A 27,093-nucleotide genomic window follows, 5' to 3' on the forward strand; every position below is an offset into this window, starting at 1 on the left:
TGAGGCTTCTGTTTATGTTTGAGTGTGGTAAGAAAAAAATTTTCAGCATTGACTTGTTAAATTTTCTCATTACTTTAAATTTGATGAGTAGTAGCTCGGTTACATTTTCATGTTTTATAGCATCAATTATCAGAAAAATCAAAACATACACCTTGAATGTACGAATAACGTCTATTTGCATTTTCGTTTGCAGGGCTTTCCAATTCTTTTCAGTGCCAACTATCTTTCCTATTTTTTCGGTTGTCGGCCAAAATGGCTAACAATATATTTTTTGAGGCCTTAAAAACCACGATACATGCGAAAATAGCACCAAACCACTATTGTTTCATGCAAATGCTAGCACCAAAAACTTTTCTTCTTAAGGTTAAACGCAACGCTCGTTGTATTGTACGTGTTCACAGATGGCGTTAATTAATTAATTTTGTTTAAATACGCTTTTGCAAGGTATTGCTTTACAGTATTAAGACAAATTATTTGTTTGCGCCCTCATATACGCAATATGAATATGAATAAATAGTTATATACGCAATATGAATATGAATCAATAGTTTTGTTCGTTTAAAGACTTAATTCTTTCGAGAAAGGCACACAAATACAATATTTTACCGATGATTCAATCCAATATTGTATTTGTATGCCTTTCTTGATAGAATTGAGTATTTATATGGACAAAACTATTTATTCATATTCATATTGCGTATATGAGGGCGCAAACAAATAATTTGTCTTAATACTGTAAAGCAATACCTTACAAAAGCGTATTTAAACAAAATTAATTAACGCCATCTGTGAACACGTAGAATACAACGAGCGTTGCGTTTAACCTTAATGTTGAACCACACAGGTGCGTAAACTGTTAGTGATTAATAACAAAGATATCGTTTATGTAAACATATTATGTGAAGGTTTTTGGGAAGAAAATTAATCCGGTTTGCTGCAGCGAGCCTCCTGGAATGAATTCCATTACCAGGATTTCTCTTTGACAAGTTTTGTTTGCAGAATCAGGAGTCAATGGCTTCACATAATTTCAGTAGATACAGCTGACTTTTACTTAAGTCCTGCTCGTTGTCAGTTGTCACCCTTGGCAATGTACCTGGAAAGGCTTTAAATTCCACGAAAGGAAATACAGGGTTTTCCAATAAGAGGTGTTATTTTGATATTCAATCGTAAAAGATCAATGATTTCGTTGCTTGTGTGGCATGTAGCGCCGTCTTGTTGATAGTAAACGTTGTCCAGATCAATACCATCCAATACCGGCCATAAAAAAACATTAATCATCTCTCGATAACGATCCATTCACCGTAACTGTTGCTCCAGCCTCATTTTCGAAAAAGTAAGGTCAAATGACTCCACCGGACCAAAAACCGCACCAAACAGTCACACGTTGAGAATAGAGAGGCTTTTCAACAATAACTCTTGGGTTTTCCGAGCCCCAGATGCGACAATTTTGCTTGTTGACGAAGCCACCGAGGTGGAAATGGGCCTCATCACTCAAGATGATTTGCATTTGATTCATTCAAGTGAATTTTAATAATTTCAATGCGTTGTTGAAGCGTGTATTGTTCCATTTTTATCAATGGCAGAGTTTCTACTTGTCAAATGTCAAAAAATGACAGCTTCATTAACATCTACCGAAATATCGGGCTATTTAAAATAACACCTCTTATTGGAAAACCCTGTAGTTTACACCTATCTAAACATTTTCTTGCGGTCCATTCGTGGTTCCATCGATGTACCCACAAATATGTCGCGAAATGAGCTCGTTAACGTATAGCTGACAGAAAATTCAGTGTAAAGGACGTTCGAGGTAAATTCTTAAGATTCAGTGTAAAGGAGGTGTGATTCAAGATGCCGAATTACACCACCTTTGTACCTCGTGTTGAATGCAGTTCCGTCGCATCCAATTAAAACTATCTCAAAATAAATATCTTTTGAAGACCGTAAGAAAATAATTCCATATTTAATTGCGTCAGATTTTCCGGCAATCAATGAAATGGGTCCCATGTACTCGCTATCTGGTTCTTTTAAACTAAAGTATTTTTCAATTTTGTTTCGCATGTTATCCTCCAGGTTTTAATTTCTATACTTGTGTCTATCAAAATATATATCAAATTGATTGGAATTGACTATTAACCGCTTACTACTAAGGGCAGTCCCTTTCTTTCCACTACGTGAGATGTATCGCTCTGTGAAATTGAGAACAACTTGTATAGCAGAAATGATGGCAGTTACTGCTTGATCTGAATGTCTATCTAACTTCTGGCCACAACAGGGAAGACTTTCACCGCAGCATTTTGTTTTTTACACATTAACTCCACACAGGAGACCCTGAGGAAATTAATCTCATTCTGTGAGGAGGGGGGGAATGAACATCACTTCAATGTCTATGTTGTCGTGGGGAGGAAACTCAGAAACCGGCAAATCGTTCCACAGCCGAGCTGTTGAACTCAAGAACGAGTAAAAGAAAAGTTCAGCATATTTTCTTAGTTATACTTCACTTGGCATTGTTTCAACAAATGTAAATAACACATGAAGTTTTTTTTTACATTTGAAATAAGTACATAACAGAGCAGTAGAGCACCAATCAGCGTATGGGCGAATTTGAAATTACGGAAAAAAATCTCCATACTGGACTGCTCCACCCTAATATATAGGCAACGCATAAAAATCTTTTGTACTTTTTCTATTTGTTCAGAAGATGCCCAAATAATGAAGATGTATTTTGTTTTATTTTGTTACAATATTTTTTACATTTCGAGTTACGAGTATCCAGTAATGTTGACTTCACTGGGTGGCTTACCCGTGCTGAGGCATTTATAATTATTAATTATTCCACGATACAGCGATCAAGTGCTTCATATATTCTCCGTACTTGCGATTCCATTAGTAAATGATTTCGTATTTTGTTGGCACGGGAGACAATGCCAGGTAGGGTGAAGTCCCGTAACGCCAGAGGGGCACCTATCGCCGGACACTCGTACTATCTCGGCAAGTAACAACGCGTGCGATTCAAAGATGGCGACAGGGGTGCGGTGGAGCGCAACAATACACCACGGGACACGGCTGGCCAGTGACGCGAAAGGCCGCGGTGGGAGCTCGCGATTGCTGTTTTTGGCGGGAGAACGATGTGTCACTTAAGATCCAAGTTAGTGTTACTGCTAAGTTTTAATGTGTACGTGTTTATGGTTATTATTAATAAAGATAGTATTCCACTATTATTTGTAGATTGTGAAAATTTTTGCTGATTTCCAAACGAGTTTTGATACTCAACACGTAATTTTTGGCGATTCCTTGTCCCTTTGAAACGGACATAAAGGTGTCCCTTAACACCGGACAAGGAACAAGTTTTTTTCTCGTAAGAATGTAACTTTTTACTATAATTGTTCAAAACTACAGTGGCTGATAAGGGAAAACAACCCAAGGGCTTGATGGTCAAAGGAAAAGGTGGAAAGAAAAAGGAACCATTAGCTCCAATACCTGAACCTGACACAGAAAAAAACGACTTGCGTAGTTTGCTTAGAGGACCACAACGTAGCCTGGATACAGTGCTCTAGATGCAATGGGTGGGCACATGAAGCATGTGCAGACATCCTTGAATGTGCAGATGCCTACATATGTGATCGATACAGATTGTTTTGAAAGTGTCCGGAGCTAGGGGTTCGAAATTAAGTCCGTCCGGTAGTAGGTGCCACTTGCAAGAATAGCATTTTTTATCACCAAATTTTAATTTAGTTTTATAAAACAGTTTATGCAGAAGTTGCATTTTTGTTGATTTATTTTGATTTTATACTTAGTTTGTAACGGGATAAATTAAGTACCCGTTGATTTTATTATTTGGTGTGGGTGTCCGACAACTGGCGACACCATGAAACAAGGTTCGGAGTTGGCTGACGGAACAAGAGGAGCTTCGTCTGGAGTATTCGGGTGGCGGATCCAGCGATCACACGTACGGGGAAGAAAGGACTCTTCGCGGATGGCGGTCAACACGAAATCGGGAAGTTTTTAGTTTATCATTATGCATTTCAATATTCATTTCAAATATTCAATCTTTAGTTCTCTTACAGTTTGCAATATTGGTTTACTATAATTTTATAAATTTTGTTCTATCGTTATATGGAACTGGCGCCCTTAATATTTATAGTAATGATATTTAAAATTATAATTCATTTTACTACCTACAATGTAGCATAACTTTCAATCACCATGTTAATTATTTTTACGTAATAATACCGACCTACTAACGTTTCTTCGAGGTTAGTCGCACCCTGAGATTATTTATATTTAAATGATTCATTGAGTCTCTTGCTATGTTTTGTTTTACAATAAATTATATTCTGTAAGTATGAATCTTTTATTTAAGGTTATCATCATCCATATTCTTACATTTATTCACACTAAAAATATTAGGTTACAAGTTGAGTTAATTATTTCATAAATAAAGTTTTTTTCTCGAAGTGGTTTTTATTTTATTTTTTTAAAACCTTAGACGTCCGCCACTGGGGGACTTCCCCCTAAATGTGGGATTTTAAAGAGAGATTTCGAATGTCTCGAATCTAATTTTTGCATGTTAACATATTTTTATTAATGTGATAGGGTAACAGGAATATGAATAAATAGTTTTGTCTGTATAGACTCAATTCTTTCAAGAAAGGCATTCAAATACAATATCGTATCGGTGATTTATTACAACAAATCTAAAAAATTAAAAGCAAGACTTGCGAAAAGAGTTCGTTCTTAAAATAATTAAATTAGCGCCATCATCTATGCAAGAGCAGATTATGAAATTTTTAAGTATACCATTAATAACATTTAACATTTACTACATGAAGGCCTACGGGGTATTGCTGTCTTTATTCTTAATTTAACTTCCAATGCAGGAATATTATTAGGGATAATAAAAAATAATTGGTCGTAATGGAAACAATTCCCGAAAAACGCAATATTATGATACGACATCACGCAATGTCGAAAAAATACAGAAACTAATACATTATGAGGGATTGGAATTTTAAGAAATGGCACATTATTTATTATGAAATGTTTTTTGGAATAAATTCCTACTGACAAAGTAGCGATGGACATACAAATTTGAACAGTTGGTTTAGTCGCAACGTTTGGAAAATATATTGTGATGTTTCGAGTTAATCGCTCTTTTATTGATGACATTATTCCACTATGGTTACGAACACTGCCGTAGTGATGGGCACAATCGAGATAAACCTTTCGAAAAGTTCGATGTCGATAATCGAATTATAAATATTTTATAAATGCAGGTAATTCGTTTGTGCATAGGTACTAGCCATCGATACCGGATTAGTGGATGTGTGCTTATTATTCCCATAATTATGGACTCAAGGGGATACTCTTAGTAGCGCTCTGGTTCAACATAAAAAATTTTTTTAGTGATGTTTAGTGAACAGATGTTAATCATTCCCGTCAGTCTGACAAGAATCTACCCACCCGATTAGGAGGTGTTATATTGTTACTGGTTCCAGGCAGTCGGGATTCTTGCGCGATATCCACGTTTAAAAAAAATTCTATCCTAGTACCACGACACACGAAACGGAATTGTGATCGAAATTTCTAAGACTCCCGAGTTTTGTTTAGATCGCGTCCAAAAGGATGTTTTTATTTTCTCTTATTTAATAAATCAAAACATAAATTTTCTCAGAAATCCTAAGATTTGTAGGTAGTACAATTAATTATTCAAAAACGAAAAGCACCGCGACCATCATCTGTACAGTCCACGAACCCACACGTTGACTGTCCAGACAAGAAGTGGTTTCTTATTTCCGCCCGGTTCAGATGTCGCTCTCAGCGACAATACGCGAAATTTAACCAAAACCAATACCAGCGACAATCGCCCAGTTTCTAACTAGGTTAGAGAATCGGCGGGGATAAATGTGATGATGCAGAACAAATTAATGAATAAAATATAAAAACAAAAGGAATCTAGCCCTGCATCACAACAGTACTTAAATACCCACATATTTAATTATGAGCCATAGAACATTAATTTTTTTAAATATTTACTGTTTTCCTAAGAAACGTCAATATCTCAACGACATTTCTTACCATACAATTGAAAAAATGCGAATAAGAAAGGTTAAATAAACAAGATAATTGCACATTTGTAAAAATTATCTTACTGAACCATTAAAACGACCACTATCTTACCGAAAGTAAAAACAAATATACAGACAGTCGAGTTAAAATGGATTACGTAATTATGAAATGGTGTACCGATTATTACGTCCATCACTATTGAGAACCACGACGTCCAACATATCCATTAGAAGGACTGTTTTTATTTCTTTCCGAGGAGGAATTTAGATTGAACATGGTTGTAGATCGCTAGCACAAAGCATGGGAATGACGAGGCAGGCAGTGCTCCAATTACCGTGCCCGACACGCGCCGGTGCGCGCCGGTCGTGCACGTTAGCTGATCGTATCAATACCGGGTTCAACGTCAGCGCTTCTTCTAAACCGCTTATACCATTGCAGTATGTCGCCGAAGGGGAGGGCAGTTGATTAAAAAAGGGGAAACAAAATATGGTAGAATGTAGAAGTAACGATATAGATTGTCACTGTTGTTAAAATAAGTTGACTGCGTAAAAATAACATCGAAATTCGTTTTTGTAGGCACTACTTTTATATTACCCGATTTCGCTTACGATTTTTTTCTCTCCGTAGATTTCAACACTTCTCTATCGAAATATTTTTTCTCTGTAGCTTCGTCCACACAACGCACGTGAGCCGCTCCCAAAAAACAAGTAAGTATAATATTAATAATATTTAAAGTTTTTGATTATTGTTTAAAAAATCATTAGAACTAAATGTAAAGACTCCTCCCATAAACACGAGCTCCTGGAGCTCAACTTATGGAGAAATAGAATAATAATGAACAAATTATTTATAAGTCTGCATATTGTTATCATTTATAATGTTAAATAATAAAAAAAAAAAAATAAAAAAAAAAAATAAAAATAAAAAAAAAAAAAAAAAATATTAGACCATTGATGGAAAAGCCCAAATACAGTATAATAGTCTCAATATTGGTTTCATAGATTTTATTTTGTCCTTTTGATGGCTAAATAATTTATCTAATAATGCTGAATAATTTGTTTGGAAATGGCTCACGTGCGTTGTATGGAGCATCAGGAAGAAGCAATTGAACAATTATTTATTGAAAACTACAGCTAAATGGACATATCAAAGCACATGATGGAAGTGTCGTTGTTAGCTAAAATAGTACAAAATTTCTCGACACCAGAGCTTATGGTCCCTGAGAATTTAGCTAGCTAATTTAAGACAAGATTATCACAGAATAAAGCCTGTGACAGACTACGCTATATTCACGTGGCTTGGCCTATTAGCGAATTTAAGATACAAAATTATCACAGCATAAAGCCTGAGATAGACTACGCTAAATTCTCGTTGCTTGACCTATTTCAGCATATCGCTTACCTTACATTCCCATTGGAATTGTATGGTATGCTGACATAGGCCAAGCCATGATGCACATAGCGTAAACTGTCAGTCCCACAATGTTTCCAAAGAGATATTCAGATAATTATATGACTTAAACCATCTCATCACACCGGCATCAATTTTGGTGTACCACAGGGCAGTGTACTCGGTCCCACACTTTTCCTCATTTATAAAAATGACTTATGTAGATTATCTATTGATGGCAACATAATCACTTTCGCCGATGATACGGCCCTAGTAATAAAAAGTAAAACATGGGAAGAAACATTTCATAGAGCCGATCTAACATTGCAAATTATCAAACAATGGTTGGATAATAATCTACTATCATTTAACATAACCAAAACGAAATATCTAACCTACAGTCTTAACATTCAAGGTCAACCTTCAACCAATCTCCCACTAGCCATTAGACTGAACGATTTTTTTCTGAAATATAAAACAGACATCAAATCTTGGATCATCAGCCAAGACAGATCCATGATAAATTTTTTTATAAAAATCCCTACATAAGTATGTACTCCAACTAGATGCTGATTAACAAATGTATCATTTATTATTATTATTTATTATTTTCTATCTTTTTCACAATGTCATTTAATGTAGTGAAATATTTAATGTATCAAAAAATATGTAAACATTTTTAATGTATCAAATACGTCTGTCTCGACACAGGTTTATCCTAGTGAGACAGACATCGAAAAAAAAACCTGTAAAAGAAACTTAATATTGATAATAAAAAAAAAAAATAAAAAAAATCATATTTTAAAAATACACTCTTGTAGAGATATCTCTAGTTGTCAATGCAACCCACTGGAACGAGTAGATTCTATTAAATATTTGGGTGTAATAATTGACAATAAACTCCGGTGGGAAGGTCAAGTAATCAATGTTACAAACCGTATAGGGAAATTGGCGTATATCTTTAGATCATTACGAAATATTCTAAATAAAAACACACTAAAGACCGTATACTTTCCCAATGTCAATCAATTATATCTTACGGTATAGTAAGTAATATAATATAATGATGCTCTAAAACTATATTAGATACATTAATTAAAGCTCAAAAATTGATTATGCGGACAATCTACAAAGTACACAACATTCACCCCACGAAGGACTTATTTTAGGACGTCAAAGTACTCAATATAAAATCCCTATACATCAAACATTTATCCTCCTACTACAAATTCAAACACACGAAAAAAAACATTTTTGAATCAACCTATAACACAAGATATTCCAACCAATCCAACTATACTATTCCAACAACAAGAACCTCAATGGCTCAGTCACAATTTAATTTTCTTGCTCCTAAAATATTCAACAATTTATCAATAGAAATAAAGTCAATTGCCAAATAAGACAGCTTCAGGAAGGCGCTTGGGGATTTCTTGATGAGTGAGTGGGATAGCGTCGGTATCCTGCTTCTCGTACTCAGATGTAGGTGTATATATTGTTTAAATGTGTGAGGAATAAGATACATGTATATAAATATATGTATTTTGTGTATATTTATGTATATGTATATGCATATATGCATTTGTGTATGTATATATACTTGCGTGTGCATGTGTATGTACATATGTGTACTATTTTATATATTTGTGTTTATTTTATAGAAAACTGTGTGAGTTATTGAAAACATTTTTTTACCAATTTTCAATTTTTTTTTTATAATACTACCAAAATATGTTTACACTAGACTTAAATTCAAACTAACCATTCTTCCATTGGGCACCATGAAACAGGCAGCTGTCAAGTATGGTGCTCTAATTAATGTATCTTCTCTAAATAAATGTATTAATCATGTAACAGGTACTTACAAATAAATAAATAGATTGTAAGTATTGTCTTGGTAATATATATTAAGATTAATATGGTAGATCAATCAATATCACTGTGACAAATTAATTCGTTTTAGTTGGAGCGAGATATTCGAAATATTATAAAATACCTGGCCATACTCTACCTGGAGGGAAATAAATCCATACGACTTGTTGTAAGTAAAAAAAATAAATGATTTGGCGATGGCGGTACAATGTATATATATATATCTGGAGAAAAAACACAATTAGGTCAGAAATCTCAACGAATGACAGCGTGGGTTCAAATTATTACCTCTACGTAAATTGGATCCAATAAATTTTGATGGTCATACAAAATGAAAATCTGTTAATAAATTACCACTTATTTTATATTTATTACGCAGGTTCGGGTTAATTTACACAAATTATACATTTACCGTAGTACATAATCTGGTGTAACCGCACACAGAAGCCTTGAAAAAAATCATAAAAATAATTAACAATAGAGTTTTTTTATCATCAAGAAAATACAACTACAAATATAGGCGGAAATATCTTAAGGGCGTTCAAAAAGAAGAAGATGGTTACCGGTTTAAAAGGGAGATATATTATGTAAGTAGGTACGAATGATAACGATTATGATTAAACGAAACCGTGATAATATTTAATATATAAATAAAAATGTTCGTTTGCTCAAAATCTTAAATCTCCGAAAGTTCTTCACCTATTGCTGAAATTTTGACACAACTTTGCATTCGAATACTCGCGTTTTTATATACCGATATTATTTAGATATCACCGATGACATGTTTAAAAAAAAGCGACATCTGTTGGACGTAAAAGCAACACGCGCTGTTTTTTCTGAACCACAACAACTCGTGGCGGGGTGCAACTAGTGTTTAATAAAACACGACTTATTTAAAATAGAGAGAAAATCTCTTAATCTGAATTAAGCATCATTTAAAGAAACACCGTGATTTTGTTCATAACATAACAAGACAAATAACAGAAATTTAGAAAGTGATAATTTGCCTTATACTGCCTTCTCCCCATAGACATATGAATATTAGTAGACCTGCCCTAAGTGATTAAAAGCGTATTATCCCCACTCCCCATACCGGTTCCATTGAGCCGGCTGGGCTCGCGTATGGCCTCAAATGAAATTTGAAAACGTGACGTCATCATTCTTGTGCGAACTATGGTCGAGGCATCATCGGTTCATTTTATGAAATAACACGGCAAAATGTTGACTTGTACTATGAAAACTTGTAAAAATAGATGTGAAAAAGAGAATAAACCCAATTGTCGTATTACATTCCATATATAAGCATTATTTAACTTTATTTTAAGCATATTCACATCGTTTAATATGAATCAGTTGTTACTATCACATCGAGAAACGTCTGGACGCGAAACACAAAGCTGGTTGGTTGCTGGGAAGTAAATTATGAACATTTATAAAAGTGTCTTAACTAAATACTCTGAAACTAACTACGACTCTGCAAACAGAAGAAATTTACTTTGACGAATTTGGACTTCGCAAATTAGTTCATAACGTGGCGAGTAATTTGCGCTCCCATGTAAAAATGTCTATTCATTTAAATGCAGATTTTACTTTTAAGAACTAAATGGTGATATTATAATGCGAGATGCCTATTTACTGTCAGATTGATTTATTGACGAATCACAGTCAGCTTAACCCCCTTCGTTCTTCAACAGTTGATTTTACCCCTCGCCCTTATCTTCTCGTCTATTAATTCCTATGTCTGTGCTTCTCCCCATAATATTATTATTCAATTCCATGTGTCATGTAAGTGGGCGTGGTCATATACAGTGCATGTGCAAAATGGGTACCCAAAACCATTTGAAATGCAAAATGGAAATGGGTCAAAACTTTTCCATTTGAAAATGCAAAATGGTTTTTAGAAAAGCATTTCAAATGCAAAATACCTATTTTCAAAATGCATTGAAAATGCAAAATGGTTTCTCAGGTCAAACAATTAAAATAATTATAGAATTTTTAAACAATTTTGTCATTTAATAATGGACATCAATGTAGAACAAACATATTGCATGATGGTAAATCCAAAAACACCACGACCATAAATATACCACTCTCACCACGACTACAGATTATGAAACCAAAAAAAATTTGCGCGGGACTAATGTTGCCAACGTAAAAACATAGAAACTGCTATCTAACATTTAATATTACAGCGTCATGGCCCCATGTTCAGTATTTAAATCAGTATTTTTTGTAATGGTATCACTCAATTGCCAGGGCTCCTACCAGGGAGCAACTTGACAAATGTAAATTATCTCTCATAGCGAGGTTGAGGACCGACTGATATTTGGGGCTTATGAAAAAAAGATGAGTGGAGATAGTAGGAAGAATGTTGCAAAAAAGCATTTAAAATGGAAAATGCATTGAGAAAAGCATTTGAAATGCAGAATGCAAAATGGTTTTTAGAAAAGCATTTAAAATGCAAAATGGAAAATACCCATTTTGCATTTCCATTTGAAATGGATTTATTTGAAATAAAGCACATCTCTGGTCATATAATCCCATATAACCGTCACATATATTATTTTACCCGTCTGTGACAACCGTGTGGTATAGGCCACGCCCACATAATTAATTGATCATGTGGAAGGCCTTTTTATTTCTACGTTATTTAGAATGTACTGAGCGAGTACCTACTGAAAACAAAAATATTGATTAATATATTGAATGGCAACACTGGAAAAATTTCCAATAATATTAAATTCCCTATGTTGCGAAACGTAGGTATTTAACACATTGTAAAATGGGCCGTTTTCGCACGATCTTTGCCACTCATAGACTAAAGCAGTGATTCCCAAAGTGGTCCATATCGACCCCCAGGGGTCTATGACAACCTGCAAGGGGTCTAAGTCAGCGAAAAAAAAAATTGGGGGTCCATGAAATGAAAATGGGGGTCCACGATAGTGGATCTCAACATACACTGATAGTACCTATTTACTTACATTATAGTATCTTATAATATTAAGACATATACATTATTTATAAAAGTACCTATGAAGTAAAAAAAAATATTATATATATGTTAATAAAATTGTGTAAGTTGAAGGATGTAGGCTTTCGCTTTGTGGTTGCAATACATTTTGAACTTGTAAAAACCTGCACATAATGATATACTAGTATCATCTTGTTACAAGCATATGCGCAGTAAAAATTCTTATCAATTTTTGTCTCAGAGCTTCGCGAACTTGTTCAATTCGTCACTCTATAAATACGAATGTGAGACAAATAAGTTTATTCGTTTCCTGAATCTTGAAAAGGAAAGTGCTAAGAAAATATTTAAAAAAATATAAACTGGTAGTTTATCACACAAATTATAGTGAATCAGTGTTATTTTGTTTGAGAGTGCCGGAGAAAAGTAAGAACATTATTTTTTATTAAATTTTAGTTTTGTACTCGTACTTAGCAAAGATAGATAAATTACGCCGATCATGACTTCAGTTATTAGTAGTTTGATATTCAATTAATGCAAAATTATACGAGTACTCCTCAATAGTTTCTTTTTCAAAGTTTTAGCAATCGGTATTATAATTATAGTGCAATCTCCGTAATCCGAACTAATCACCGAAAAGTTCGGATTATGGAATGTTTTCGGAAAAATCTAAAAAAAGACAACTGTACATACTACATATTACGTATGTATTTTATTATTAACACACAATATGTTACCACTTTGAAAGATAAATTAAGAAAATAAGAAATCCAAAACTGTACAGCTGCGTGTTTTTTGAAGAATTTCCAATACACACTCTCATTTCTTTGTTTTTTTTTTCATAGAATTTAAATGTTTACATATAGGAAACATATTTTAAAAATATATTTTGGAATTAAACTACATATTTTGGCCGGTCACATAAATAAATATGTATGTGTGTCAATATTTACTTATTTATGACCTTGCTAAGTATTTATTATTCATTTATAAATACATATATCTTACCAAATAACTTCACAAAAAAGTAAAAAAAAATTGTACCTTTGTCCATTGGTCATTACACTGTGGGCCAGTTCGGATTACTGGAACGTTCGGATTACGGAGGTTCGGATTATGGATATTGCACTGTACATACTTCTCTATATTAAAATTTAAATTTTGTATTATTGCTAAAGTGGAACCAGTGAACTTTTACACATGACAGTCGAATGTATGTAGAGATAAATCGCATAAAAATTTGTTATTATTATTCGTTGTATAATATTTTATTTTAACATTTTTTGTCATGTTACTTTCAAATTTCCTTAAAATTCCATCATACCAAAACCTTAGGTAACATTCATACCATTCCCCTTCTCACATTAATTTATAATGGCTGTACGCCTATGCCTGCCATAAAATCTAAGACCATACAATTTAAATTTGACTTTGATTTTTTAATATACAGCTGCTGGACTTTATGTCTTATTTAAATAGATTAATTTTGCCCACAGATGATTGATGCCATGTTCGAATCTAAAAAGAAATGTAGACAGTACAGTGTTGATTATTTGAAGCTTGGCTTTATTCTATCATTGTCGGACAAACAATTGCCTATGTGCCTTTTATGCAACAAAGTTTTGGGCAATGACGCTATGAAACCATCTAAGCTGCAGGATCATTTGAGAAGATGTCACCCTGATAAAACAGATAAAGATTTGAAATACTTTCAAACACTCAAAGATAAACTTCAGAAGAGACCTACGCTGGACAGAATGTTCGCTTTGACGTCACAAAGAAACGATGATGGTTTGCGGGCGTCTTACAATATCTTCTAAAAGGTTCATGTGTAATTATTTGCAAAAGACCCATTTCTCTATACAACTGGACGAGTCAACTTTACCTGGTAATGAAGCGTTATTATTGGCATATGTTCGTTTTATTATGAATCAAGAAATCTACGAAGAACTGTTCTTCGCAAGAACTTTGACAACCGACACTAAAGGTGAATCAATATTTCATGTTTTGAAGGATTACTTCATTGAAAAAGCAATCCTTTTATCAAATATAATGTCAGTAGCTACAGATGGAGCACCTGCCATGGTTTGACGTTATCGTGGATTTATAAGCTATTTAAAACAAAATGTGCCAGGGGTGTTAGCAATACATTGTGTCATCCATCGACAACATTTAGTTGCTAAAAATTTGAGTGTTAGATTACATGAATCTCTTCAATTAGTCATTGATGCAGTAAACCGAATCCGAAGCAACGCGTTGAATACGCGGTTATTTGCGCAGTTGTGTGAAAAAATGACGAACACTTTCATCAATTACTCCTTCACACTGAAGTACGCTGGCTGTCGAAAGGCTTATGTTTGATAAGATTTTTTGCACTTTTTGAGACTATTTTAGAATTTCTGGATACTAAAGATAAAATTTTAAAGGACAATTTAATGAAGTGGAAAACAGACATCGCCTTTTTAACAGATTTGTTTACAAAATTTAATATGGTTAATTTGCAGTTACAAGGCGACAGTCTAAATTTGATTAAAACAAAGTCCATCTTATCAGCGTTTCTTGTCAGAGTTAAACTAATGAAGCAAAATATTTGACGGGGCGAATTTTCCCAGTTCCCAATTTGTCACAGACAAACTGCCAGGAAGACGACGTTTCAACCTACGTTCAACATTTAAATGCCCTCTATTCAGATTTTGAAACTAAGTTTAAGGATGTTTTGACTATGGTCATACCACCGTGGATAATTAACCCATATGGTGACATAGAAGAAACGAATGTCATAAAACAAGAGGAACTGACTGAAATAAGTACAAACGAAGAACTTAAGGTTCAGTTTAAGCACGGATATCAGCACTTCTGGCTGCAAAAAAAACATACCCGTTACTTATCCCGTATTATGGAATATAGCGAGGAAATTTTTAATTTCCTTTCCATCGTCATACCTAGTGGAAAGGGGGTTCAGCGCAGTTACCAATCTCCTAACGAAAAAAAGAAACAGACTGGACATCATTAGCCGAGGAGACTTAAGATTAAACTTTACAAAATTGACGCCAAATGTTGATAATTTATTATAAAAGCATCAGGTTCATCCTTCCCACTAAAAACATTTACTTATTGCTTAGTTTATTTTATGTTACGTTTATTTTATATAACAGATACAAAATTTTATTTTGAGTAGTTTTAATTTAAATTCAATTAATAAATCTATAAAACTGAACATGTGTTTTTACTTTAAGTTTTTAACACTAAACATCACTACAGTTAGAAATTTACAAAAAATCAATATCAGGTAAGTAGGGGGTCTACCAAAAACAGAAAAACATGGCAAAGGGTCTGCGACACAAAAAAGTTTGGGAACTTCTGGACTAAAGGTTCAGTTCGTTAGTTCGGTTCGCGGACGTAGCATAATAATTCCGTTAACCTGTTGTTAGGTTCCAATGTTTTATAGTAGGGGTGACCATGTGTTTTCAAAAGATAAATATTTGAATGCAAAATAATGGGGGATAAAATTTGGGATGTACAAGGTGCTTTTATGAGTGGAAGGGGGTGCATGGACCAGATCTTCTCATCGCGTATGCTCACTGAGAAGTTTCTGGCAAAAAACCAGAAACTTTTCTGTGCCTTTGTAGATCTAAAAAAATCATACGACCGAGTCGACAGGAAAAAGCTGTGGAAGGTGTTGCCCAAGTATGGAGTGAATACAAATCTGACTCAGGCAATTGCGTCTCTGTATGAGGGAAGCGTTGCATGTGTTAGGGTAAACGGTGGTTTTACGGGGTGGTTTGATATTACAAAAGGTGTTAAACAAGGCTGCGTAATGTCACCGTGGTTATTCAATCTATACATGGATAATTGTATGCAAGAATTGAAAGAGGTGGGATTGGGCGCGAATTTGAGTAATTTGAAAGTATGTTGCCTGTTGTATGCTGATGATGCGGTGCTGATTGCTAATAGTATAGATGATCTAGTCTCTCGTGTCTAGGATGAACGAAGTATACATGAAGAATGAGTTAATGATGAATGTAAGTAAGTCTAAAGTAATGGTGTTAAGTAAAATTAATTTTCTTATAATTAAATTATACATAATATGTAAATGAAATCCTCAGCACGGGAGATCCCAGTGAGGATATCATTATATCTATTTGTTACAAAAAAGATAGTAAAACACTTATTATTATTATTATTATCATAATGTATGGTGAAATAGAGAGTACGAAAGCATTTTGCAATATAGTTGTGAATGAGGAATAATTGGAGCAGGTGGATAAGTTTGTGTATTTAGGAAGTAAGTTTACGAGAGATGGGAAGGCTGACAGAGATATTGAAAGAAGGGTAAATGCAGGTAATTCCGTTAATCGAGGACTGAACGCAGTTGGCACTAACAAAAAAATTGTCCAAATAAGCGAAGTTAGCAGTCCACAACGGAATGCTGGTACCTACCTTGATGTGAGTGAGGCATGAAACAGGCAAAGAAAGGATGAAAGTAGATTGAATGCTGTTGAAATGAGATCCCTGAGGCGTATGTGCGGTAAACCATGTTTGACCGTGGAGATCCGCAAAGAGTGCAAGGCTGATGTAAGCGTAATGAGTAAGATTAAGAAAGGGACGCTTAGATGGTGTGGGCATGTAGAGCGAATGAGCGAAGATAGGAGTGTAAGGAGAATATATAATGCAAATGCGAATGGCAGCAGAACTCGGGGACGCCCGAGTAAGACATGGCACGACCAAGTGAATCAGATACTCGAGTCGGGCCATGTCAAGAGTCAGAATAATAGAAGAGTATGTATGTGAATGAGTCAAGTGTGTGCCAAGATCGAGTTGTTTGGCGGTCCGGATCCTCTCTGCCTACCCCTGCGGGGAAACGGGGTGATGGTTAGTTAGTTTTGAAGTGTGCCACAACCTTATGTGAGTTCTAACTACTCGTGTTTTGAACTCTATACATCTCATTCTATGGAGACAGTAGAGTAATTTAGTCTTAATCTTCTCATAATTGAATCCACAATATAAAAATATAATATTGTATAGAGATTCTAATGCACAGTAAAATTGTAATTTGGAATGAATCTTGTCAATATTTTGTTTCGCCCTTTTTCGCCGAAACAAATATTTGTCAGAAAAAAATATAACTGACGGTTCTGTATTATTTTATATCATGCAAGTCAGAAAGTGCTAGCCTTTTATTTTCACCTGCTACCACCTACCATTGATAATAAAAAAGCTGTAGAAAAGTGTGCCTAGTTCCATCGATATTTCCCTGGACAAAAGCAGATAACTTCCAATCAATAAACAGACGGAAAATGTATAGAGTTATTTATTTATAATGATACAGAGTTCTTCATGCGTCAGTGTCGGAATATTTTAAAGTAAACTTTGTTGATAACTTGAGAAAGTTGCCAATGCACGTGTTCCAAAATACCTACGATAGACGTTTAAATTCATCACACGTTCCTTTACCTCCAAAATAAAACAAAATTCTATTAAAAATAACATTGTTATTGTCATTTTTGAGATTCCTCTTTCGTTCAGACTTAAAAAATAGAAATTTGCCCCGAAAGAAAACGAAAACATACTACATTCACAACTGTAAATGTAAATATTATTTTTCAATATGGATGGATAATCATGATACACAATTTTAATCTACAGTACTCATAATATTATAGAATCCATGCATTTTCCCTTAATCAAGGTTCTCTCCGCAAAACACCTAATCGGGTTTGAATTCTTAGAAATTCCCCGCATTTGGGAAATCGACACGAATTGGCAACCCTGTTCCATAGATTGATAAATCGCTATATATTATATAGATCGATGACACGAGGATCGCCTTCCATCTAGCGGATATTTTAGAACTACCCAGAAAACGACCCATCATGCATCAGTTCAATAAAAGTTATATTTTAGAATAAGATACTCATTAGATACATAGTGGAAAATTGAAATATGGAAACAATTATCATATATATCAACAAACCTCTAACAGATCTATGAACTTGTTATGCGGGCGCATACGATAAAGAAGTAGGAACACTAAAATTGATAGTAGGTCACTAAAATTGAATGCCTAATAAAATACATAATAAGCTAATAACTAATAACAATATAATAATTTGGCCGTAGAACATTGAAAATACGCAGGACTACGGGTACATACGGGAAGTGTAGGTCCATGTAGGAAATTGTGCGCGAAGAAAGGTCATTCTTACGACCTGGGGGTCTATTCTCCACTAACGATCCAAAGTTATTCGTTATGCGCCGTCTACGAATGAAAAATTACCGGTCGCGTCGACCAAGTTTGTCGAATGTTTCATTTAAACGTATTCTTGAAAGTCGAAAGGTTAAAGATATGATTATATTCATTTATTTACGCCCTAATGGGCTTTTACAAAGATAGGTAACAATTAATACAGTTGTGTTAGGTACGTACTTAACAATAGATAATGATTTATGATTAAAATATGATATTAATATATATTGCCAGCCCTGTGAATATTGTCTATGTTTCTGTTGTTTTTGACGTTTCTATGGTGATAATTTGAAATGTCAAAACAAAATATTAAAATAATAATTAGAAACATAAACATTTTCGAATCACGAAACTACTCAACAGGAGGATTGTCGCTGATCAGATGCTCTTGTATAAAATTATTAACTCTAAAGTTGACTGCCCGGAGTTGCTGAACAAAATAAATTTCCATGCGCCAATTCGATACAGCAGACAAAATACCCTTTTCTACATTGATAGATGCAATACCAATTCCAACCAAAATGAATTTATGCAAAGGACATGTAACTACTATAATAATAAATTTGCAAATATAGACACTCGTGCTGACATATTCACTGCTAGTTACTATCACTACAGAATTTCATTGTATCACATTCTAACTCATATTAACCACTGTTAAAATGATTGTACCTAATATTTTAATATTACCTGCGTGGCAACTTTTCCTCATCCCTCTCCTCCCCTTTCCCGTTCCAACCCAAGTCTATTTAAGTATAGTTAAAATCACTTTTATTTATTGCTGTTTATGGTAGGCATATTATAGGTTTATCGTTTGCAGGTTAGTTTTATGTTTCTATATATATCTGTGAACATTAATAATTGGTCTGTTTTTTGTTATTCTCTTATGTATATTATATTACTAAGACTGTTAATGTTCCTAAAATAAATAAATAAATAAATAAAATGCTATCGCAGGCGAAGACTGGAGATACCTAGGTTACTTTTTTTAGAAATTTATTAATTTAAATTGATTTATGTATATATATGCTTGAAGTAGTCCTTTTAAAATATTTCACGATATTATAAATTGTCGTTCTAAGTTACCTACTTAAAATATGCCGGGCACAGTTTAAATAAAAATGGACAAAGAAAACAATTCACTTTGTTATGGATTTTAGAACTCAATCATAACAAAAAGAGAGTTTACAACCTCTACACTTTGCATTAAAATAATGCCCATTTTCATAGGCAGGGTATGATTGGTTAATTCTCCATCTGGTTTATACTGAGGAAACTTTAATATTTATATGGGAGTTTTAAAGTTACGTTATCTCAATACATGTACATTTTAATCTCCACCAATATCGAAGGAATTTGAACTATATTAATCAAGGAATTGAATTACTACTAAGAATATACATTGTGTATATAATACACTATATAATAACCAAAAAGGGTTAATATGGAAATGTAATTATAATTTATATTCTCACACTCTTCTCTTTGTTATTTAACATAACATAGATAAACTTCAATTGAATGGTAATTTACTATTTTCCTTGGCGTAAGGCGATGCCATACGTAGTAATGCAAAATCATGTGTTTTTGGTTTGAAAATTTGGTCGCCTATAAATGTTTCAGATGCTTTAATTAAATACTGGGGGTAGAATACATCTTGACCTTTGAAATAATCGAGTATTTTTTAGATAAGTCTTTTTATAAGCCCAGTAAAAAATAATGTACGAGGCCTATGAAAACTGGAAAAATCTCCTACTTAGGAACCCATTTTCCGTTTTTATTTTATTGTATAATGTGGCAAATTAAATTATCTTTAAAATGATCGAAAAAAATTTAAATATTTATGCCTGAACATTTACAAAATAAAATAAAAGGCACTTTTTGGCCACGTTTTTTTCTTGCATAAATCAAAACAGGCGGATGGTGTTAAGCGGGAATTAAAACCTTATCGTCATCTACGTAAGGGTTGTTATTGATAGCTGCTCAATTTAAAATACTACACGACGTAGTGCATCGCCTAAATGTTATATTTCATGAAAATAATGAATATTATTCAAAATTGTTTTCAGACTTGGCAAGATTTAGGTGGAATGTCAAATTAAAGAACGCCGCCTTGAGATGGCATGCGGCCGGGACTAGAGGTGAACCACTGGCGCCAGCAACCAACCTTAATGCAACTGACGAGATGATTCTACAAGTCAGTTTTGATAACGGGCCATTCGGGAGTTGCAGAATTGGAGATGAGCTTCGATTTTTATTCCTTCGGAGGATCACAACCTATTGCTGGCTGCAGCAGCTGGCAGTCTTCTGAGATAGTTGATGCACCACTGCTCTTGGATGCCCACCACTCTTGGAGGCACCAAACATTCCTTGGAAGAACCCCGCGCCATTTCACATCCACCAGTGCAGACTCAGAGATGAACTGAGGCATCTCATAGAGTTGTCAATTCCCTAAGCGCATCCGACACATTTGGGGATCGGAACATTTTAAACTAGTCATTTTTTTAACGAGCTGCTGGTTTTAATGGCGATGCTAACATAATCAATTGAAGCAGCACACAATTTAATTTCAATTGTTTGATTAGATTTAATAATAAAACTTTTAGAAGAATTAAAGGCCAAATCGAAGTAACAATTAAATGCCTCGTCTACTAGCCTCGTGTCACTAAGGCGAAGGTTAATGCTAAATCTATAGTTTGATTAATCTTTATAATGAATTAGTGTATATTATGAATACCAAAAAATATGCTTTAGATAAATTGAAGGTTTTCCTATCGTTTCGCTTGAGTAGAATACAAATAAAAAATAAATTACTCGATAAAAAATATGAATGTAAAATACAAAATATTTTTTTTTCCATAGAAATGTGTAAACGCGTAAAGGAAACAACTTTTACAAAATACAGTATTATAGCTAAGATTTTCTGTGACAGTTTCACTTGATGAACTTTTTTCTTTCTTATAAAATTATTTACAGCATAAATAAAAAAAAAACAGTTTTGTGCTTGAAATCGAACGTTTCTAGTCTCCGTTTGCCTATTATCTACAATATACCAAGAATATACACATCTTTGGCTTGTAACTTCCTCTTAAAGCGAGACATTATTTACACATTTTAGTTATTTATAAATGATAATATTCCCACGAAATTTCCAGTTCAATGGTGAGGGGTATTTGTGCGGGAGCAAACTTACATAGTGATTATGTCCACATGACGCAATATTATTTCAGAATATTATGCAAACACCAGAGATGTGCAAAATGGGTAGGTACCCAAAACCATTTGAAATGCAAAATGGAAATGGGTCAAATTTTTTCCATTTGAAAATGCAAAATGCAAAATGGTTTTCAGAAAAGCATTTCAAATGCAAAATGCAAAATACCTATTTTCAAAATGCATTGAAAATGCAAAATGGTTTCTCAGGTCAAACAATTAAAATAATTATAGAATTTTTCAGCAATTTTGTCATTTAATAATGGACATCAATGTAGAACAAACATATTACATGTTGGTAAATCCAAAAACACCACGTCTACAGATTATGAAACCACAAAAAATTTGCGCGGGACTAATGTTGACATGTTGCCAACGTAAAAACATAGAAACTGCTATCTAACATTTAATATTACAGCGTCATGGCCCCATGTTCATTATTTGAATTAGTATTTTTTGTAATGGTATCACTCAATTGCCAGGGCTTCTAACAGGGAGCACCTTGACAAATGTAAATTATCTCTCATAGCGAGGTTGAGGACCGACTGATATTTGGGGCTTATGAAAAAAAGATGAGTGGAGATAGTAGGAAGAATGTTGCAAAAAAGCATTTAAAATGGAAATGCATTGAGAAAAGCATTTAAAATGCAAAATGGTTTCTAGAAAAGCATTTAAAATGCAAAATGGAAAATACCCATTTTGCATTTTGCATTTCCATTTGAAATGGATTTATTTGAAATAAAGCACATCTCTGGCAAACACCATACCCAATGTAGTTTGCATGGTATGGTGCGAGTGTGGATACTAAATAAAACTAAACATGTGCCTAGTATTTAGCTCGTATTCAACATTATTTTCTGTAGTATATAATAAGAATAGATGTTTTTCGACATGTTGTTTAAAATAATGTTTTGGTTCACACACTGATACATTGATAAAAGTGTGAAACTGTTCAAACACTGATACATTGATAAAAGTCTCATATCGTTCAGCGTAAAAAATAATATAATCGTTTTATTTTTATTATTGATAAATATAATGTGTTTACTTTATAGTTATTTTGTTATATTATTAAAGGTGTTATTTACTAGAAAATTTACAGACTTGCTTGTTATTCTTGAGCTTTTAATACAAAATGAAATTGTGCGACTAAAAACTGTGTTGCTTTCTGTATTATTTGATCAAAATTGTGATGTTGTTAATGTTATATAGATTTTTTTATGATCACACCATTATTTTTTTAAACACAATTTGTCTTATACTTTGAATGTTACATTATTCCAAATATATAAGCCCTTGAAATTCTCTTTGTAAATTATACAAATGATGGGGGGAGACCACGCGACCCACCAAAAAGAGCCTGTACACTGTACACTTGTACAGGCCCAGCAACTGAATTAAAAAGTTGTAGTTTTCAAAACAACGTTTTGTGTGATGCCGGCGCCAGACATGTGTTCAAAGAAGTGTTCACATAAGTGTTCACATGTGTGGCACGGGCATTTGATACTGTGTTCACTTATTTGCGCACTTAAGTGCGCTTTGCCGTTCCGTGTCGGTTTCTTTGGCGCACATCAAAGGAATCAAAGTCAAAATGTTTGCATGCCTGCCACACTGCGGGAAGCCCAGTAGCGCTTATTTATTTATTATTCAATTTATCTGGCTCTATGGTACCAAACTGGCTGAAAATTTAGAATCGTTATAAGAATAATGGTTAAAATTTAAAAAGTCACAAAATATGCATAAAGTTTCATTTTAGGAAAATTCATCATTTCTATGGGCACTGATTTCAGACTTGAGTTCGAACTTTTAAAGTCAATTTTTCTCTCTATATGGTATCGAACAGGCTGAAAATTCGGAATCGTTATAAGAATCATTGTCCAAATCGAAATCAGTCTCAAAATCTGCATAAGGTAGCATTTCTGGAAAATTTATCATTACTATGGGCACTTTAACAGACTTGGTTTCGAACATTAAAAGCCATTTTTTCTGGCTCTATGGAATCGAACAGGCTGAAATTTCGGAATCGTGATGAGAATCGCTAATCGTTTTGGCTGTTTTTGTTTATTTATTTGCACGTGTAATATATAATTACTAGGACATAAATAATATAAGCAAACTGTGTCGACCAAATCGTCGTCCATGTTATGTGAGGTCTATTTGAAAACTGTGAGCTCAAAGAAGTGATCAAATCTTTGAACACATATCTGGCAGAGACACACATAAGTGACCAAATGTGTGAGCAAAGTCTTCAAATAAGTGTTCACTTATTTGAACACATGTCTGGCGCCGGCATGACAGGTATAAGACCTAAAATGTATAGACATGTCAACAAACTGCCTTCTTACGGACTTCCCGCATCCTTGTGTACATAGATTGCCAATGTTATATGTGTTTAAGAAAGAGATTGATCGTCTCTGGACCCCTTTGTTTTAAAAACGTTTTTTAATAGTTGTAAACCAATCGAACAAAAAATCGTCAAAAAATACTAAATACCATAGACATATGAATATTAGTAGACCTGCCCTAAGTGATTAAAAGCGTATTATCCCCACTCCCCATACCGGTTCCATTGGAGCCGGCTGGGCTCGCGTATGGCCTCAAGTGAAATTTGAAAACGTGACGTCATCATTCTTGTGCGAACTATGGTCGAGGCATCATCGGTTCATTTTACGAAATAACACGGCAAAATGTTGACTTGTGATATGAAAACTTGTAAAAATAGATGTGAAAAAGAGAATAAACCCAATTGTCGTATTACATTCCATAAGTAAGCATTATTTTACTTTATTTTAAGCTTATTCACACCGTATTATATGGATCAGTTTTAGAAACATATACTATCACATCACAATGTAGCGATTCTCAAGTGTGCTCATCGTTGTTTACTGGGGTAAGTAAATTATGAAACATTTGTAAAAGTGTCTTAACTAAATACTCTGAAACTAACTACGACTCTGCAAACAGAAGAAATTTACTTTGCCGAATTTGGACTTCGCAAATTAGTTCATAACGTGGCGAGTAATTTGCGCTCCCATGTAAAAATGTCTATTCATTCAAAAGCAGATTTTACTTTTAAGAACTAAATGGTGATATTATAATGCGAGATGCCTATTTACTGTCAGATTGATTTATTGACGAATCACAGTCAGCTTAACCCCCTTCGTTCTTCAACAGTTGATTTTACCCCTCGCCATTATCTTCTCGTCTATTAATTCCTATGTCTGTGCTAAATACCCTCGAGGTTCTCTAGCATTTTTCTCACGCATGCGTATTGCGTATGATGTATGAGGAGCAATGTTTACGCCGGACGCCGGTTTATTTTGTATTTTCTACCTACATGTTTTGTCGCAGTTATTTGCTATTTCAAATTAACTTTAGTTGCTGAATTACGACGAAACCAATCATCACAGAGCCGAGTTTGTATACGAAACAGCAGATATATATATTAAATTATACCCAAAATTCTTGCGCCTAAAACTTATTCATAGGTAAACGCCACCGACATGGCCACCAATAGATATTATGATTCGAACTTTGACAAGTTACAAACATGGAAATATAATATATTATTAGAATAGGAGGATAAAAAGTAACATACATCTTGTAAGCCACCATAATAAGTCAATTCATTGTAGTTAGACACACAAATTAGCAATAATCTAAATAGCAGTCACGTTTCAAACACGAAGGGTCGATTTCTGTTATCAATCATTTTGAAAAATATGAATATATTTGTCAAGCAAAATAATGAATACATTTAAAGCGACAATAATAGTTAGCATTACAATAAATAATATTTAAAACCTACCTTTTAAGCCATTTAATAAGCTTCATAACGCTTATGAAATTCACATGTATGATAAATTTCACGCCTTTGTCCCGAAAAGTGTCACAAACTTGTCAAAGAGCATCCTCACACAATATGCATTGACATTACGAATGTTTCAATGTAAACGATAATAGTATATTATAGCAGTTTTGTACAAACACGAAACTCACAAAAACTTACAGATTACTTTTCAAATTACGTTTAAAATAGCGGGCGACGCGAGCGAACAACCACCACGACCATCGTCAAATCTAAACTGAAGTAAGCTACGATTAGTCCGGAAGTAAAAGGAAGTCCCGTTTACGTACTGCACATAATTAAACGCAGCTGATTTGACAGAGTAGCTACCCATTGTGATATTGATATTGTGATGAAAAATATCACCGGCTTATAAATGTGTACCTAAACAAATTATTTAGAACTTTGCATTGCATTATTGTTAGAGCAAGTACGTGTATATTGTGTATTGTTTACCTTATTGAAGAAAGAGGGGTAAGAGTCGTATTGTATAATGAAATTGAGTCAAACTTCATTATAAGAATTACAAATAAATTTCAATTATTTGAACAATTAATAGTAACATAATATAAAATGTACAAATGTGCAATGTGCACACACAACCAATACATAAATAGTGTTGAAACAAAATAATAATTTCGTCGTGGTTCATTAAATTTAAAAATGAACCAAACATTAGTTAATTTTAAATTAATTACTTACAACGGTTATAATACTAAAATGGTAGAAAGTTATGTTGTTTTATTTAGATTATGCACACTGTAATTGTTTTGGAATAAAAATTACATGTATGGAAAATGTAAAAAAAGTAAGTTAAGGGAACCCACAGAGGCAATGCCTGTGCGTGAATAATATAAAAAAAATATAAATGAACTTCATAATAAACAAAAAAATATATAAAATACAACATCAAGCAAGTTTTAATGTAAACTTTAAAGGTACTGTATAGTAATTTAATATTGTTGCGAAGAAGGGAAATATATTATATATAAATTCAGGATTAATTTATTTTTATTTTTGTTTTTTATTCTTTTTTGTTATTTATTTACTTATTTAAAAAAAAAATACAATTACAAGTAGGTGTACAAATAATGTTAATTTAGAAGGGTTGTGCTGTAATGAAAAATGAAACATTTGGATTTGCAAAGAATTTATATGAACAGTGTTTCTACATCTAAATCATACAGTCATAATTTTATTTCTTTTACATAGTATGATATTTTATTAGCAATTAAAGTTGATGTTATGTAGTTTTGTTTAAGAGTAACATTGTAATATACAGTAGTGAATGATGGAAGAAGATGGCGATGCTCGAGAAACACCTTAGCAATAACGAAGCATTGCGAGGTACACTAGTACCCAGTGGCGGCTTAGGGTAGATTGGCACCCGGGGCGGTTTTGTATTGAGCACCCCTACTTAAAATAAAACACCGAATACTAAACATGCTTACGAGACTTTATATTACTGAAATATTCGATGACATTATCAAA

The 27,093-nt window shown here is 33.6% G+C and overlaps 1 protein-coding gene across 1 annotated transcript in view; it reads right to left on the bottom strand.

Moving 5' to 3' along the window:
- LOC149425774 (uncharacterized) overlaps positions 1-25,811 on the bottom strand; it is a 124,471-nt gene extending 98,660 nt beyond the window's left edge. Inside the window, exon 1 of the mRNA XM_089644824.1 lies at positions 25,564-25,811. Coding sequence (XP_089500950.1) covers positions 25,564-25,589 — 26 coding nt within the window. The 5' untranslated portion in view covers positions 25,590-25,811. The remainder of the gene's footprint in view (positions 1-25,563) is intronic.
- Between the last annotated feature and the right edge of the window lie 1,282 nt (positions 25,812-27,093).

The sequence above is a fragment of the Hesperophylax consimilis genome, chromosome 2 (genome assembly GCF_061612785.1).
Source record: "Hesperophylax consimilis isolate HC1 chromosome 2, BYU_Hcon_1.0, whole genome shotgun sequence".
NCBI lineage: Eukaryota > Metazoa > Arthropoda > Insecta > Trichoptera > Limnephilidae > Hesperophylax > Hesperophylax consimilis.